Genomic DNA, 12,846 nt, shown 5'->3' with positions numbered 1-12,846 from the left:
TAATTCTACGTTTTCTACCTGGATTTACTGGCGGTATTGTGACTACCGGCTAGACTTCATCCACCATCTCTGTCTCTCCCACCGCAACCTCCTCTATCTCCCCTCCACCTCCTCTATATCCCCTCCGCCTCCCCTATCTCCTCTCCACCTCCGCTACCCCCTCACCTCCAACCCTTTCTTCTCTCTCCCTAACTCCTCCTCTTCTATCTCCCCTGCTGCTGCCACCTATCTCTCCTCCATCTTTTCTATCTCGCTCACCACCACCACCTCTATCTCTCCCACACCACCTCTATATCTCCCGCCACTTCTTCTTCCTCCTCCTCCTCCTCTATCTACCCCACGATTTCCTCCTCTTCTTCCATGTCCCCTTCACCTCTTCTACATCCCTCGCCGCCCCTCCTCTGTCTCCCTCGCCATTTCTTTCTCCATCTGCTGCAACACCTCTTCCTCTAGCTCCCCCAATCACCTCCTCCTCCTCCTCTAGCTCCCCCAATCACCTCCTCCTCCTCCTCTAGCTCCCCCAATCACCTCCTCCTCCTCCTCCTCCTCTATCTCCCCCACCAGATCCTTCTGTATCTCCCCCATTACTTTTGTCTCCATCTCCTGCACCACCACCTCCTACATCTTCCCACCTCTACTAGTAGCGTATGCAGTCTCCTCGTGATTGTCAGAAAATCGTCCAAAATAAGGTCGAATCCTACACGATGTTATCCTGTGCCGTGGTAGCTCGGCCTTCTGTTGAGCTCTCGCTGTGTTTTCTGCACGTTAGCTAAGCGTTCTCTTGTTTGTCTGCTTTTACACGCGGCAATCGCAAGACGGGAGAGAGAGTCTGCTTGTAAGTAAAGCCGCGTCCTTGTCGTTCTCCTCGCGTTTTGTTAATTTTTCGCGCGATCCGGCATGGGAATGAGATACGTTCGCATTGTCTGACATTGTCGGCAGCTTATAATAAGGTAGAGGTTGCACACGAACGTCGTTGTTCCTGGGGACGAGGTTGCCTTCACTTTTAACCTTTTGCAGGTCACCGCCAGGCGGCTCTGGAAGCACATCTACGATAAGATGGGCGGTCACCCTGGCAACACCAGTGCTGCGACCAGCACGCGACGCCTGTACGAGAAGTAAGTCAGCGTGTTAAACATAGGTGGCGCCATGTGATTGTTTGGCAACCCTCAACATAGGTTAACATCGTGATACATTGCTTCATCCATAGTTTGTTACCCCTTTTGTAGGCCTACCATGTACATTGTAGCAGGAGTAGATAATAGGGAAGGAGTGTGACATCAATAAACAAGGGAAATTCGTCATTTACTAGCCTTTAAAATACCCTTTAGCGATTTACTACGCGTAACTCATCCAACCTTGAGCCTCAAATCGCACACCAGTAGATAATAATATAAAAACATTCGCCTAGCCATCAGTGCGAAATCAGTTTCTCTCCAGATACACAAGTCAATCCCCGGAGAATCACAGACTAAAACGACGACGCTGTGATAAACGATCCATTCCGCATTCCTTGCCATCAACTGCGAGCCCAAGTGCCCGCCATATGTCAAACAAAAGGCAGCTAACTAGACGGCGCTAGTTGCTAAACGCGGTTGAGGCCATGTGGCTGCCGCTGGGAGATTAGGCATGCAACCAGCATCAAGTCGCAACACTATCGCGAGAATAACCGTTTTGACTCACCGGTACATCCAGCTACATACCTGTCTACTGGCATTATAGCTGCAGCCCCTACGCAACGCAGCGGCTCGCGCGTACAAGCAACGCAATCAGACACAGATCGGCCAAACTCTCCCGCGAGCTAATACATTGCCCGACCGATCCAATTGCGCGCTTAGTATCTGCCTTTTGGTTGAATATAGTCGGGCAATCCGGACTCGGATGAGCCAAAGAATGGATAAATCGTCGTCGTACGTTTTATGTACTGTCATCTCCGGGATTGCTTCGTGGTATACTAGCAGGATAACTTGATTCGCACGATGCTAGTCCAATTGATAGTGGCATGTGTCGTAACTTGTACTCCAAATCGGCTGAGAGAACTGAGACTTACGCGTCAAGCTAATATCGTAGGTATTTTAAGGGTCTAAATGTAAATGATCGAATTTCCTCTCATGTTTATTGATGTCTACATTTCCTTCCCTATATCTACTCCTGATAGTATTGTGTGATATATATATATATTATACTTACCGCTGGACTCCGCTGCGCTGGTAAAATCGGCTACCAACTCACTACACTTATAGGAACACAATAGGGAACATGGTTAACAAATCGACCAATAAACATGCACAACAATATCAATATTTAGTAAAATCAGTCTATATAAATAATAAGACCACTGGGAAAAAAACCTGTTCCGTTATAGTACATTTATAGAGCAGCACCAAAAGCCCAACTTAGAACCTGGACATAATAAATATGTGTGAACATAACAAAAAGATTATTAATTATAAAACACATGTACGAATGGTTGGACTTTCATCTTCAAAAGCCTCTGATAAACAATAGTTTTTCGTGTATTCTCCTCTGTGGAATATATGTATGTAAGATCCTGGGCGACCTAATATCTGAACTCTTGCACCTCCCCACAGGCAGCTATAACCATATGTGAGAGCGCGCGTACCACGGCTAATAAAAGTAACTTCATAATAGTACGTATTATGATAGAGACCAGGCCACGCCGAGTGGTCGGTGTCCACTGGGATATTGTTCAGTGAATGCTGGCGCGCACCGAACCGCCCACGCCATGCACATTGAATTATTAAGAACATTTTTGTAACGTGAATCAGAAAATGCATACTTTGAAGGTGTACACATCATTCATGAGATACGCTAGCAATCTGAAACTGAATCTCTGAACTCAAGAGTTGAGTAGCTAACCTCTGATGACTTGAGTCCTGGTTATGCTCTGTTTTTAGTATGATTTTCGGTTCGGTTCCTTTCACAATACCAGCAGGCCTTGATGAGATCATGAGGTGAGGGCAAAAATAGTCATGAGGTTTTTCTGTCTGTAGGCAGCACGTGCAGTGAGTCTATTCGAATGTGGAAGATTGACGAATTAACCGACTTTTCGGTTGAGTTTCACGTTACCAGTTTTTTTTTCATCCTAGGAACACTCCTCTCCGGTTATAACAGACTGGCCCTAGTAAAATTGCATCCAGATCGCTTGGGCGGTTTGGCCGCCTATAGGGAAGATACATAGATACATACATACATAGATAGATACATACATACGAACTCAAATATATATTAGATATATATATATATGTTTATGCGTGTATGCATAGTATGTGTCTGTATGTGTGTGTGTGTGCGTGCGCGCATGCGTTCGTGTGTGTGTTTGCGTGCATGTGTGTGTGTATATGTGAATGCACGATGTGGTGACCTTATAGGTCTATCCATGCTTATAGACCTACCTATGAATTACTATGTTTACCTCAATAAACCTGAGCTCAAAAGCTTTATACACTTCTGGCTGTATGTATGCGCGTGTGTGAACAGTGTACATGTGGTAGGTATACTGTATATGTGTATGTGAATGTATACTGACAGTTGCGCTTGTTTTCTAGGTTGTTGCTGCTGTATGAGCAACACAGACGCGGTGAACCACTCAGTAAACCCATACTGACACAACTCTGCCCCAAACTCTCTGCCAAAGTCGATACTCAAATCTCTGCGGACCAAGAGCAAGATACGGCCAAAGAGAGAAAGGTAGATCTAGCGCACATCACACACCGTATAGAAAGTTTTTCTGGGTTGTTTCGCTCTGTGGTGGTATCTCTGTGTACACGTTAGTTATTGTGGTGCAGACGACTTTCCAAGAGTGGACCTATCCATTACATATGATTAATAGGTAGCTTTAGTCAATCATTTTTACGAGAGGACGTTCTAAAAATGGTGCTTAGTAACAAAGTGCCGTAGAATTTTGGGCGTGCAAACGTGCAATATTCATATGAGCTGATGCAAAAGAGTGCATTTATACATGTGTATTGTTATCTGCTTGCTTACAGAAAGGACATAAGCCACACATTCACGCTCAGGAGCAGCAGTGGAAAGAAATGCAACTCGCTCATGGAAAGGTGGGCTTCTCCCACACCCCCTTGCTTCACTGTCTCACTTTCCCCCCTTCTGTCAGTTCTCTCTCTCTCTCTCTTTCTCTCTCTCTGTCTCCCCCCTCCATCCCCCGCTCTCTCTCTCTCTCTCTCTCTCTCTCTCTCTCTCTCTCTCTCTCGCACACTCACCTATTGTGTTTTCTACTGTAGGCATGTCACACTGACATTCTCGTTTGTTTCACTACGGGCGCATCACACCGACGTTCTTGTGTTTTAGGCGCGTCACGAGGCGATGATCAACCAGCGGCTGCAGGTGACCGCCGCTCAGTCCGCCATCTTCCAGCCGATGCTCTTGGATCGCCATGGCGACAAGCAGAAGACGGGCGTCGGTCTATCGTCTCCCGTCTCCCTCGCGCCGCAGCCGCCGCACAGTGCAATCAAGACGGGTGACTCAGCGATGCGATCCCACCATCGTCTGACACTCCCCGCCTCCGGTCGTCACGGCGACCGCACACCTTCGGACTCAACCCGCCGAGCCGCCGTCGCCCTGGAGCACGAGCGGACAGCGCCCCCTGGCGGGACGCTTGCCGCTGCGGCGATGTCGCCGTTTACGTCGCGTCAGCCCCCGCACAGCCGCGCGGGCGCCGCGGCGACGCATCGCGCTGCGGCCGCTGCGTGGCTCGCGATCCCGCCCGCCCACGCGTACGTCGTCGCCGCGGCGGCGCGGCCTCTCTCGTACGGCGGCCGCGCGACGGAGGAGGAGGAGGAGGTGCTGGACCTGAGCACGAGACCACGGGCCTCCTCGCCCCCGCCGGGCCCCTCCTCTTCCCCGCCGGGCCCCTCCGCACGTGACGATGCCGCAGCCAGCGGTAGTAGTAGCGGCGGAGTGAAGCGTAGGCAGACGGCGGAGGAGGCGGCGGCGTGGCGGTCGCGCGGTGGCGGCGGCGGTGGCGGGAAGGTGTTGCGCACGGGAGACAAGATCTCCAGTATCGCCAGCAGACTGTTTCGCCTGCAGCACGGCGGCGAGGACGGCGGAGCGGCGGAGGCGAGAGGAGGAGGAGGAGGAGGAGGAGGAGGGACGTCGGCGCGCACGAACGGAGTGCACAGCCCGCACGACGGTCGTCGTGGCGACGGCGAGGATGCCGCGAATCGTCGGTCGCCGCCCCGCAGGTCTTCTTCGCCGCCGGCGCTGCGCGACCTCCAGCCGACCTCTCACGACGCGTTCTCTGGCGGCGGGGCCGGGGGCGGCGGCGGCGCGGGCGTGTCCTCCATCTTTCCTCAGCACATGTTCCCGAGTGCGCAGGTGTATCAATACCTGATGGCACAGCAGGCTGCTCAGATGCAGGCCTTCCACCCCGACCAGCTGATGCACCAGGGGGCGCCGGCAATGCACGCGGCAGCCTACAAGGACCTGCTACAGCAGGGGGCACCTGCAATGCACGCAGCCGCGTACAAGGACCTGATACAGCAGGGGGCGCCAGCAATGCACGCGTCCGCGTACAAGGACCTGATACAGCAGGGGGCGCCAGCAATGCACGCGGCCGCGTACAAGGACCTGCTCCACCAGGGGGCACCACCAATGCACGTGGCTGCGTACAAGGATCTGCTTCACCAGGGGGCACCGGCGATGCACGCAGCAGCGTACAAGGACCTGATACAGCAGGGGGCATACATGGGCGTACTGCCTGGAATGCCTAGTCCCATGCTGTATCCGTATTTGAATAATAAGTGAGCATACATGAGTGCGGTGATGGTGGCACTCTACCTGTCTGAAATTGAACATACCATGTTAACCCCCCCCCCCCATTTCCCCATGCACGTGTGTGTCAGTCTGTCTGTTTGTTTGTTTGTTTGTTTGTTTGTCTACATCCATGTCCCTAAGTAATCACACAGAGCACAACTGCAGTAGGAGCCCATGTCTAGAAGGAGGCGCCATTTATGCTGATGATGATATAGGTGGTACCATCGGTAATGGTGATGATATAGATGGCGCCATTGGTGGTGATGATAGTGTAGGTGGTGCCATTGGTGGAGATGGTGATATAGGTGGCGCCATAGGTAATGGTGATGATATAGATGGCACCAATGGTTACCAGCTTTGTTTACATCATCAGTCCAATGCGGATGGACAATGTCTGTGGTGTTGCCTGTTTCCTGTTGTGGCATGGCTAGATCAATATTAGCTGCGACCTAGAGTCTATTTATGACCTTGTATAGCTGTAACCTTGGGTCTAACTGCGACCTTGGGTATAGCTGTGACCTTTTGTCTGACTGTGACCTTGTGTCTAACTGTGACTATTGGCATAGCTGTGTTGTCTGGATGGATGGGGGGTGGGTCACAAATCGTGTGCATGGTGGGTTCTTGTGCCAGCTCTTGTTCAAAGATTTACAACAACATTCGCTCGCAGGGTTTCGCGCTCCTGTCTCTTACAATCCTGCTTCGTCACAGAATTCGACAGTGACGTCACACACTGGCGAGCCATTGACGTCACGGTACTAGACGGTGATGTCACAACATGGCTATCCAATGACGGCACGAGATGTGCGGGTCTTATCGCGCGGGTAATAAAAGAATCAAAATGGAGCAGGTTGGGTTGGAGTGGATGCAAAAGCCATCGAATTGAGACTAAGATTAAATACAGATTTTTACTTGTACATAGCAGATCGGTAGTTTATATTTTAGATGGCTATTATCATTATCATATATATCTATATATCTATATATGAGGAGAATGTGAAGTATTATTATTATTATTTAGTTAATTACATTATAGCCATTGTAGTGAAATGCAAAAAACCATCATGGGCAGGGGATCAGGTTTAGGTCCTGGTACATTTTGCATATTAAATAACACAAACACGCACGCACGCACGCACACACATAGGCACCCACACACACACACAGACAGACACTATATATATAACCGTGTGTGTTTGTTTGTGTGTGTATAGATATGTATATATTTGGCGTTGATTATTGTTAACATTCTGTTTTACTATAAAGTTAAGCTCATCGCGTGGTGCATTTATGAATCATTTCACTTTTGACACAAATAAATTGTCTTCGTACCAAATGTGTGTTACTCTTGTTCGTTTTATGACAATATATTCGCCATAGGCACACACAGCATATAATATAACATAGGTAACATACATGAGCGCACACGTACACACGCATAACATGTACATTCATAAAACATGCAGCGCCGACGTCGTTGTAAGCAATAGTATAGCTAAGCCATCAGTTTTAAAACATTTTTAAACAATATTTCTAATGAATGTTGAACCATAAAACTTTTTATGTAGCGTAATTTTAACCTATTTTAACTGAAAATAAAAATAAAATAAAAGAACCTAGAGTAATGTATCCCCTTAAATACCACATAAACGCGCATAACACGCATCTACTTGAGGTATATACATTCGCACCCCATGTACACACCCCACACCACGCGCACGTACGCAACATTTCAGACGTTTATTACGTATATACTATATACACGTGATATTTTTACGTATATTACGTACATTATTACGTATATACATGTACGTATATTCACATTATGTGAACACAGAGACATCTACTATATACGTCACAACGGGCGTGACGTTACACCAAGAGTGAGGAGAGCGGGCAGCCGAATTTCTAGGGAAAACCAAAGATTTGCTCTTGATATAATATATATATACTTGATATATACTTGATATATACAATTCGGTTGTTTTACACATCTCAATATCCGTATCTACAATCTACATTTACGTACGATATTCATTTTGGCACCAGTTTTTAGCTCATCTGACATAGTCAGATGCAGCTTGTAGAATCGCATGATCGTCCGTCCGTGCGTCCGTGCGTCCGTCAACAGTTGGGCACAAATCTTAACCGCTAACCGTCGGTCACGATATTCGGGACGGTGGGCCGGGGGTGTGTGGTGATACCGACAACGAGGTTGGGATGTCGAAGCCTGCACGGGGTCAAGGTCAAGGTCAAGAGGTGTAAAAGAAGGGCGGGACCATTCCTCCTTACATTAAGGTATAGGGCGAACTCGCAGAATTGCGGCACAAAATCTAACGGCTCGACTAGCTCTCGTGATAGTCGTGTATGCATCCCATGTACGAAAAGCCATCACTGTGCCGAAATGGGAGGTCAACTGGTCAATGGCACAGGGCAGATTTTAGACATTTTTCTTGCATGGACACTGGTCTGCCGAGCGCTGTGAAAAACTTTTTCTGATCACGAGTGACCTACATCTCCTTTGTATGGCATTATTGAAAGGACATGAATCTACCTTTCTGTCTGACATGCCGAAGAGTAAGTTCAGATACACTTTTGACCTCAAGGAGGAGGGCTTTAAACTATGGAGTTTGTTGACTGTCTGTTAGAAGAATTTGACTGCCGGTGGGTTGCTAGTAGAATCTATAACTGCCTGCAGGTGGATGCTATGCGGCTACAATGTCACCAGTGAATTTTCAAAATAGCTAAATTTGGTTAAAAGGAATGTTTATGTCTCCTTAATCGTATAATTTCTAATGCATTCTCGCTACTGTCGAGTATGTTACATGTAACGCTATGCACTGCCAGTGGTACTGCGAGGCATGTGTTCGGTGTGACTGTGGAGTTTATTGCCTGGCGTTAATTGTTCAGCAGGTTGGGCAGCTCCTCTATTGCAGCCTGTAGGCTTGCGTAGGTAAATGGGATGAGTGCTTACTTATTCTGTGCTTGCAGATAGTTGTTTGCTACTGAGTAGATGCGTAGCTTCCAGATCTTTAATCTGAGCACTTAAGACGTACGCGCCATCTCGCTTGGCAACTTTCATACGATCCCAACGGAACCTATCTCTTTGAGAGCGTCCTGATACCATCGCCTGTGGCATTGCACTTGTTCGGGCGTGTATGTGACACATTTGGCTTGGACTAACAGGGTTTACTCGCCCACTCGACCAAGAGTCACCGCAGTAGACGTTAGTGAGCGCCTGTCGCTCTGCGGCACTTTTGTTTTGTATTTGTTGACAGGGTATTTTTATGTTGTTTAGCTATTGCTATATTGTTTTGTATTGTAGCTATAGGTATATTGCTGGTAGCATTCTTTGTGTCAGATGCGGTCAGGGCAATATTTTTTCTTGTATACGATAATACATTGTCATTTCGATACAAAGTTGTATATAGCGTAAATAAACACATTCTATTTATTGTCGTCGTTGCTGTTCGCACATGCGCACAAACGTGTTCTGCAGCCGGTTTGCGACCGGTTTTACGTGTGGGACCCTTAAGCAGAACAGCGTGCAGGCAGGCAACACGACCCACATACGCTGCATATGGATGTTTGGCTCTGTCCGGACGCTGGTGTTAGCACGCGCGAGACTGACTGGCACATCCAGTCGCGCTATCTATAGAAGGTAGGCCGATGTTTTGAAGTTAGAATGCTATGAGCTGTAATAGCATATATAGTTCTTATAATACTTGTCTAGCGTGGGAGCTAGCTCACGAAATGTGTTCACTCTCTAATCTTTTCAATTATCTCCCCCTCACTTCCATCTTTACTATCTATCTATATCTATCTAATGCTATCTATCTATCTATCTATCCTATCTTATCGTATCTATACTATCTATCTATCTATCAACACTCCCACGGCCCGCCACATTCTGCTAATCTATCTATCAGTTCTGTCTGTCATCTGTCTGTCTATCTGTCTGTAGTCTATCTAGCTATCTATCAATCAATCTATATCTCTATCTGTCAATCCATCCATCCATCAATCCATCTTTCCATTTATCTATCTATCTGTCTGTCTGTTTCTCTTTCTTTCTTTCATCCTTGTTTTCTGTATTTTTGTGTTTGTGTATCTCCTTTCCTCCACCTCGCTCTCTCTCTCTCTCTCTCTCTCTGAATCTCTCTCTCTGATCTCACTCATCTCTCCTCTCTCTCATCTCTCTCTCCCCTTCTCTCTCGTCCCTCTCCCTCTCTCTCTCTCTCTCTCGCTGTCTTCTCCTCCTCCTCTCTCTCTCTCTCTCTCTCTCTCTCTCTCTCTCTCTCTCTCTCTCTCTCTCTCTGTCACTCTCTCTCTCTCTCTCTCTTCATCCTCTCTTGGTTGAGTCGAGCTAACGAATTTTAATGAGAATAAAACAAGAAGCAATGTCCCACTACAATTGACTTTACGTTTACATCAGGCCGCGCTGTCACCACTATCACCATCTGCTGCCATCGTCATCAACAATGCCGAGCAGCTGCAGCATCAATGGACAAACATCTAAGTCTGCATCACCACAAGCTCAGCCTGAGGCGGGCCTACCTCAATCGTCGTACCATGGATTGCAGACAGACAGCGAAGCGATGTCGGGTGATGCGTTGAGTATGCAGCAGGAAATTCTGGACGTAAACACTGCATTAGTAACGGCTGCCGGATTAGGTGACACTGACGCAGTCACCGCATTGCTAACATCTGGTGCCAGTTTCGAGCACGCGGATAAGGAAGGCAAGACAGCTTTACTACATGCTGCCAGCGGCGGTCACACAGACGCAGTCACCACATTACTAACAGCCGGTGCAGGTGTAGACCACGCGGATAAAAAACGCATGACAGCTTTACTACACGCTACCTGCGACGGTCACACGGACACTGTCAACGCGCTGATAGCCGCCGGTGCGAGTTTGGAAGCCAGCAGTGACGTTGGCTGGCCGCCGTTAGTCTACGCCGCCTACAGAGGTCACGCAGACGTCTTCACGGCGTTGCTGGACGCCGGTGCCGACATCGAACATGGCGGCAACGCCGGCCGCACGGCGCTGGTCAACGCCGCCGGCGGCGGTTACATGGACATACTCGCCGCTCTACTGACGGCCGGTGCGCGCGTCGACCACGGCACGGACTCTGCCGCCACGCCGCTGCAGTACGCCGCCTTCAACGGTAAGACGCGGGCCGTGGTGGCACTGCTGTCGGCAGGGGCAAACGTGCATCATCGCAACAGCGAAGGCACGACGGCACTGATGGTTGCCGCCGGTGTCGGTCACGCGAACGTAGTGACGACGTTGCTAGAGGCTGGTGCGAGCATCGAGCAGCGAGATGATAAAGGACATGCGGCGCTCGTGCATGCCGCTAGGAACGGTCACGACGACGCGCTCGCTGCCTTACTGAGCGTAGCAGCGCGACGAAGCGCCAACGGCGACGCACGACGAAGTGCCGATGACGACGACGCAGGGCGAGCGTATGACGCGCGACGAAGCGCCGACGACGACGACGTGAGGCGAGCGTATGACGTCGCCGTACGTCAGGCACGTCAGATAACGCTCAACGACGGCTTCCGGAAAGCCGCCGGCGACCTGCTGTCGTATCGCTATTTTAACGAGCTACCGGATGACTGTTACTGTGGTGACGTGGAGAGTATGGCGTCACGCGTAAACGATGTGACGTCACCGGGACAGGTTAGCAGCGTGCGCACACTGACGGATGTGTGGGAACTGGAAGCTATCGGCAGGTTGAGGCATCCTGAGGAATGCGCACAGATACGGTTAGCCGTGCTCGAGTTAATAGAGCGAGTGTGCGAGGAGGTTTCTGCAACAGCTCCAGATTTCGCCTGTAAGCCCGTCCTTGTTGGTAGTACGGCTAACGGTACCAAAGCTGGTTTGCCGGACGAGTACGACTTTATGTTTGAATTAGAAAAATTTACTGGTAACGTGTTAATTGAAGAAACAGAAAAACCTGGCGTTGTTCGAGTTAAGGATTGTAACGAATTCAAACATCTCTCGGTCAATCTCAAGGAACAATTCGTGAAAATATTATGCCAAGCTGTAGCCAAGGTAATGAAAAGTGCACATATTCCACTGAAATTCTCTAGGACATCGCGTGTAGTGGAATGGAATAAGGTTTGTACGCAGTTCAATTTCGTATATGTCGCAGGCAAAGCGTACAATAACCTTCCACTATCCGTAGATATCACGCCATCTATCCACGTGTCGGGCAAACCAGCGGGTGCGACTGACCGATTCCCTGCTGACTACCATTACCACGTAGTCCCGAAACACGTAGTGGGCTCCGACGAATACTGGTTAATATGTAGTGCGAAGGCCGAGAGTTTGCTTATTACTGAGTTTCCCCCAGTCTTTCGACAAGCTCTCATTATAGCGAAAGCACTATTAGATCCGCGAACACAGGACTATGAAGAAAAGATTCTAAACGTAGCAAACAACGAAAAGTTAAAGAAAAGTGTGTACGTATATGGGTTGCGGGCAAATGGCATAGACGTCATTCGGCTATTTATTGCCACTCGGTCTAAACCTAAGAGTGTGATCGGCTCCTACTTCCTGAAGTTAGCTCTGCTTCATGTGCACTCTACAATCTCACCCGATGACTCGTCATCACCTGAAAAATTGCCTGAAATAGTTCGTCAACTATTCATGTTCATAGAAGCATGTCAAACTAAAGGGGAATTGAAACATCCACTCATTCCCTCTATTGATGTTTTCGCAGAAGATAAAGGTAAGCTCATCGAACGAGTGCCGGCGGGATATTTGAGAATGAAAGCTGTGAAAGCGGTACTAGCCCGTCTAGATGACGGTCCGCTGGTAAGTAACAGCGGACTGCTGCAGCTTAGTGCTGAGGAGGTGTGGCAGCAGATGCAACATTCGTTATATATAGACATCAACCATTCGTGGTTTCTAAATGGTTGGAATCAGCTTTGTGATGCATACGATAGAGCCAATGTCACCTACCATCAAGACGGCTAAAAGTGGTTATATAACGTTAGGTCAATGTCAATTACGATTATACAATAAATGTATTATGTCTTTTATACGATAA

At 48.6% G+C, this 12,846-nt stretch overlaps 3 protein-coding genes across 3 annotated transcripts in view; all 3 read left to right on the top strand.

The window, feature by feature from the left end:
• The window catches only part of LOC106808070 (AT-rich interactive domain-containing protein 5B-like), a 23,754-nt gene extending 18,832 nt beyond the window's left edge, over window positions 1-4,922 (top strand). The window contains exons 9-13 of the mRNA XM_014810628.1: window positions 1,018-1,115; window positions 3,567-3,708; window positions 4,008-4,076; window positions 4,327-4,818; window positions 4,917-4,922. Coding sequence (XP_014666114.1) covers window positions 1,018-1,115; window positions 3,567-3,708; window positions 4,008-4,076; window positions 4,327-4,818; window positions 4,917-4,922 — 807 coding nt within the window. The remainder of the gene's footprint in view (window positions 1-1,017; window positions 1,116-3,566; window positions 3,709-4,007; window positions 4,077-4,326; window positions 4,819-4,916) is intronic.
• A 57-nt stretch (window positions 4,923-4,979) lies between these two features.
• On the top strand, window positions 4,980-7,127 carry LOC106808079. Its single transcript, XM_014810644.1, has 2 exons — window positions 4,980-6,065; window positions 6,096-7,127. Exon 1 carries the CDS (start codon window positions 5,335-5,337, stop codon window positions 5,779-5,781), a length of 447 nt encoding a protein of 148 aa, XP_014666130.1. The 5' UTR covers window positions 4,980-5,334; the 3' UTR covers window positions 5,782-6,065; window positions 6,096-7,127.
• A 2,097-nt stretch (window positions 7,128-9,224) lies between these two features.
• LOC106808076 lies at window positions 9,225-12,846 on the top strand. The gene is made up of 2 exons (XM_014810637.1): window positions 9,225-9,448; window positions 10,223-12,846. Exons 1-2 carry the CDS (start codon window positions 9,264-9,266, stop codon window positions 12,771-12,773), a joined length of 2,736 nt encoding a protein of 911 aa, XP_014666123.1. The 5' UTR covers window positions 9,225-9,263; the 3' UTR covers window positions 12,774-12,846.

This window comes from Priapulus caudatus, unplaced genomic scaffold (assembly GCF_000485595.1).
Source record: "Priapulus caudatus unplaced genomic scaffold, Priapulus_caudatus-5.0.1 Scaffold252, whole genome shotgun sequence".
NCBI lineage: Eukaryota > Metazoa > Priapulida > Priapulimorpha > Priapulimorphida > Priapulidae > Priapulus > Priapulus caudatus.
This window is presented reverse-complemented; position numbering and strand designations above follow the sequence as displayed.

What these genes read in the sequence shown, in the direction of transcription:
- LOC106808079 (XM_014810644.1), top strand. Translation starts at nt 5,335, where the DNA reads ATGTTCCCGAGTGCGCAGGTGTATCAATACCTGATGGCACAGCAGGCT.
- LOC106808076 (XM_014810637.1), top strand. Translation starts at nt 9,264, where the DNA reads ATGCGCACAAACGTGTTCTGCAGCCGGTTTGCGACCGGTTTTACGTGT. An exon ending in AGTCGCGCTATCTATAGAAG is followed by an intron (nt 9,449 to 10,222) that starts GTAGGCCGATGT and finishes CGTTTACATCAG; the next exon opens with GCCGCGCTGTCACCACTATC.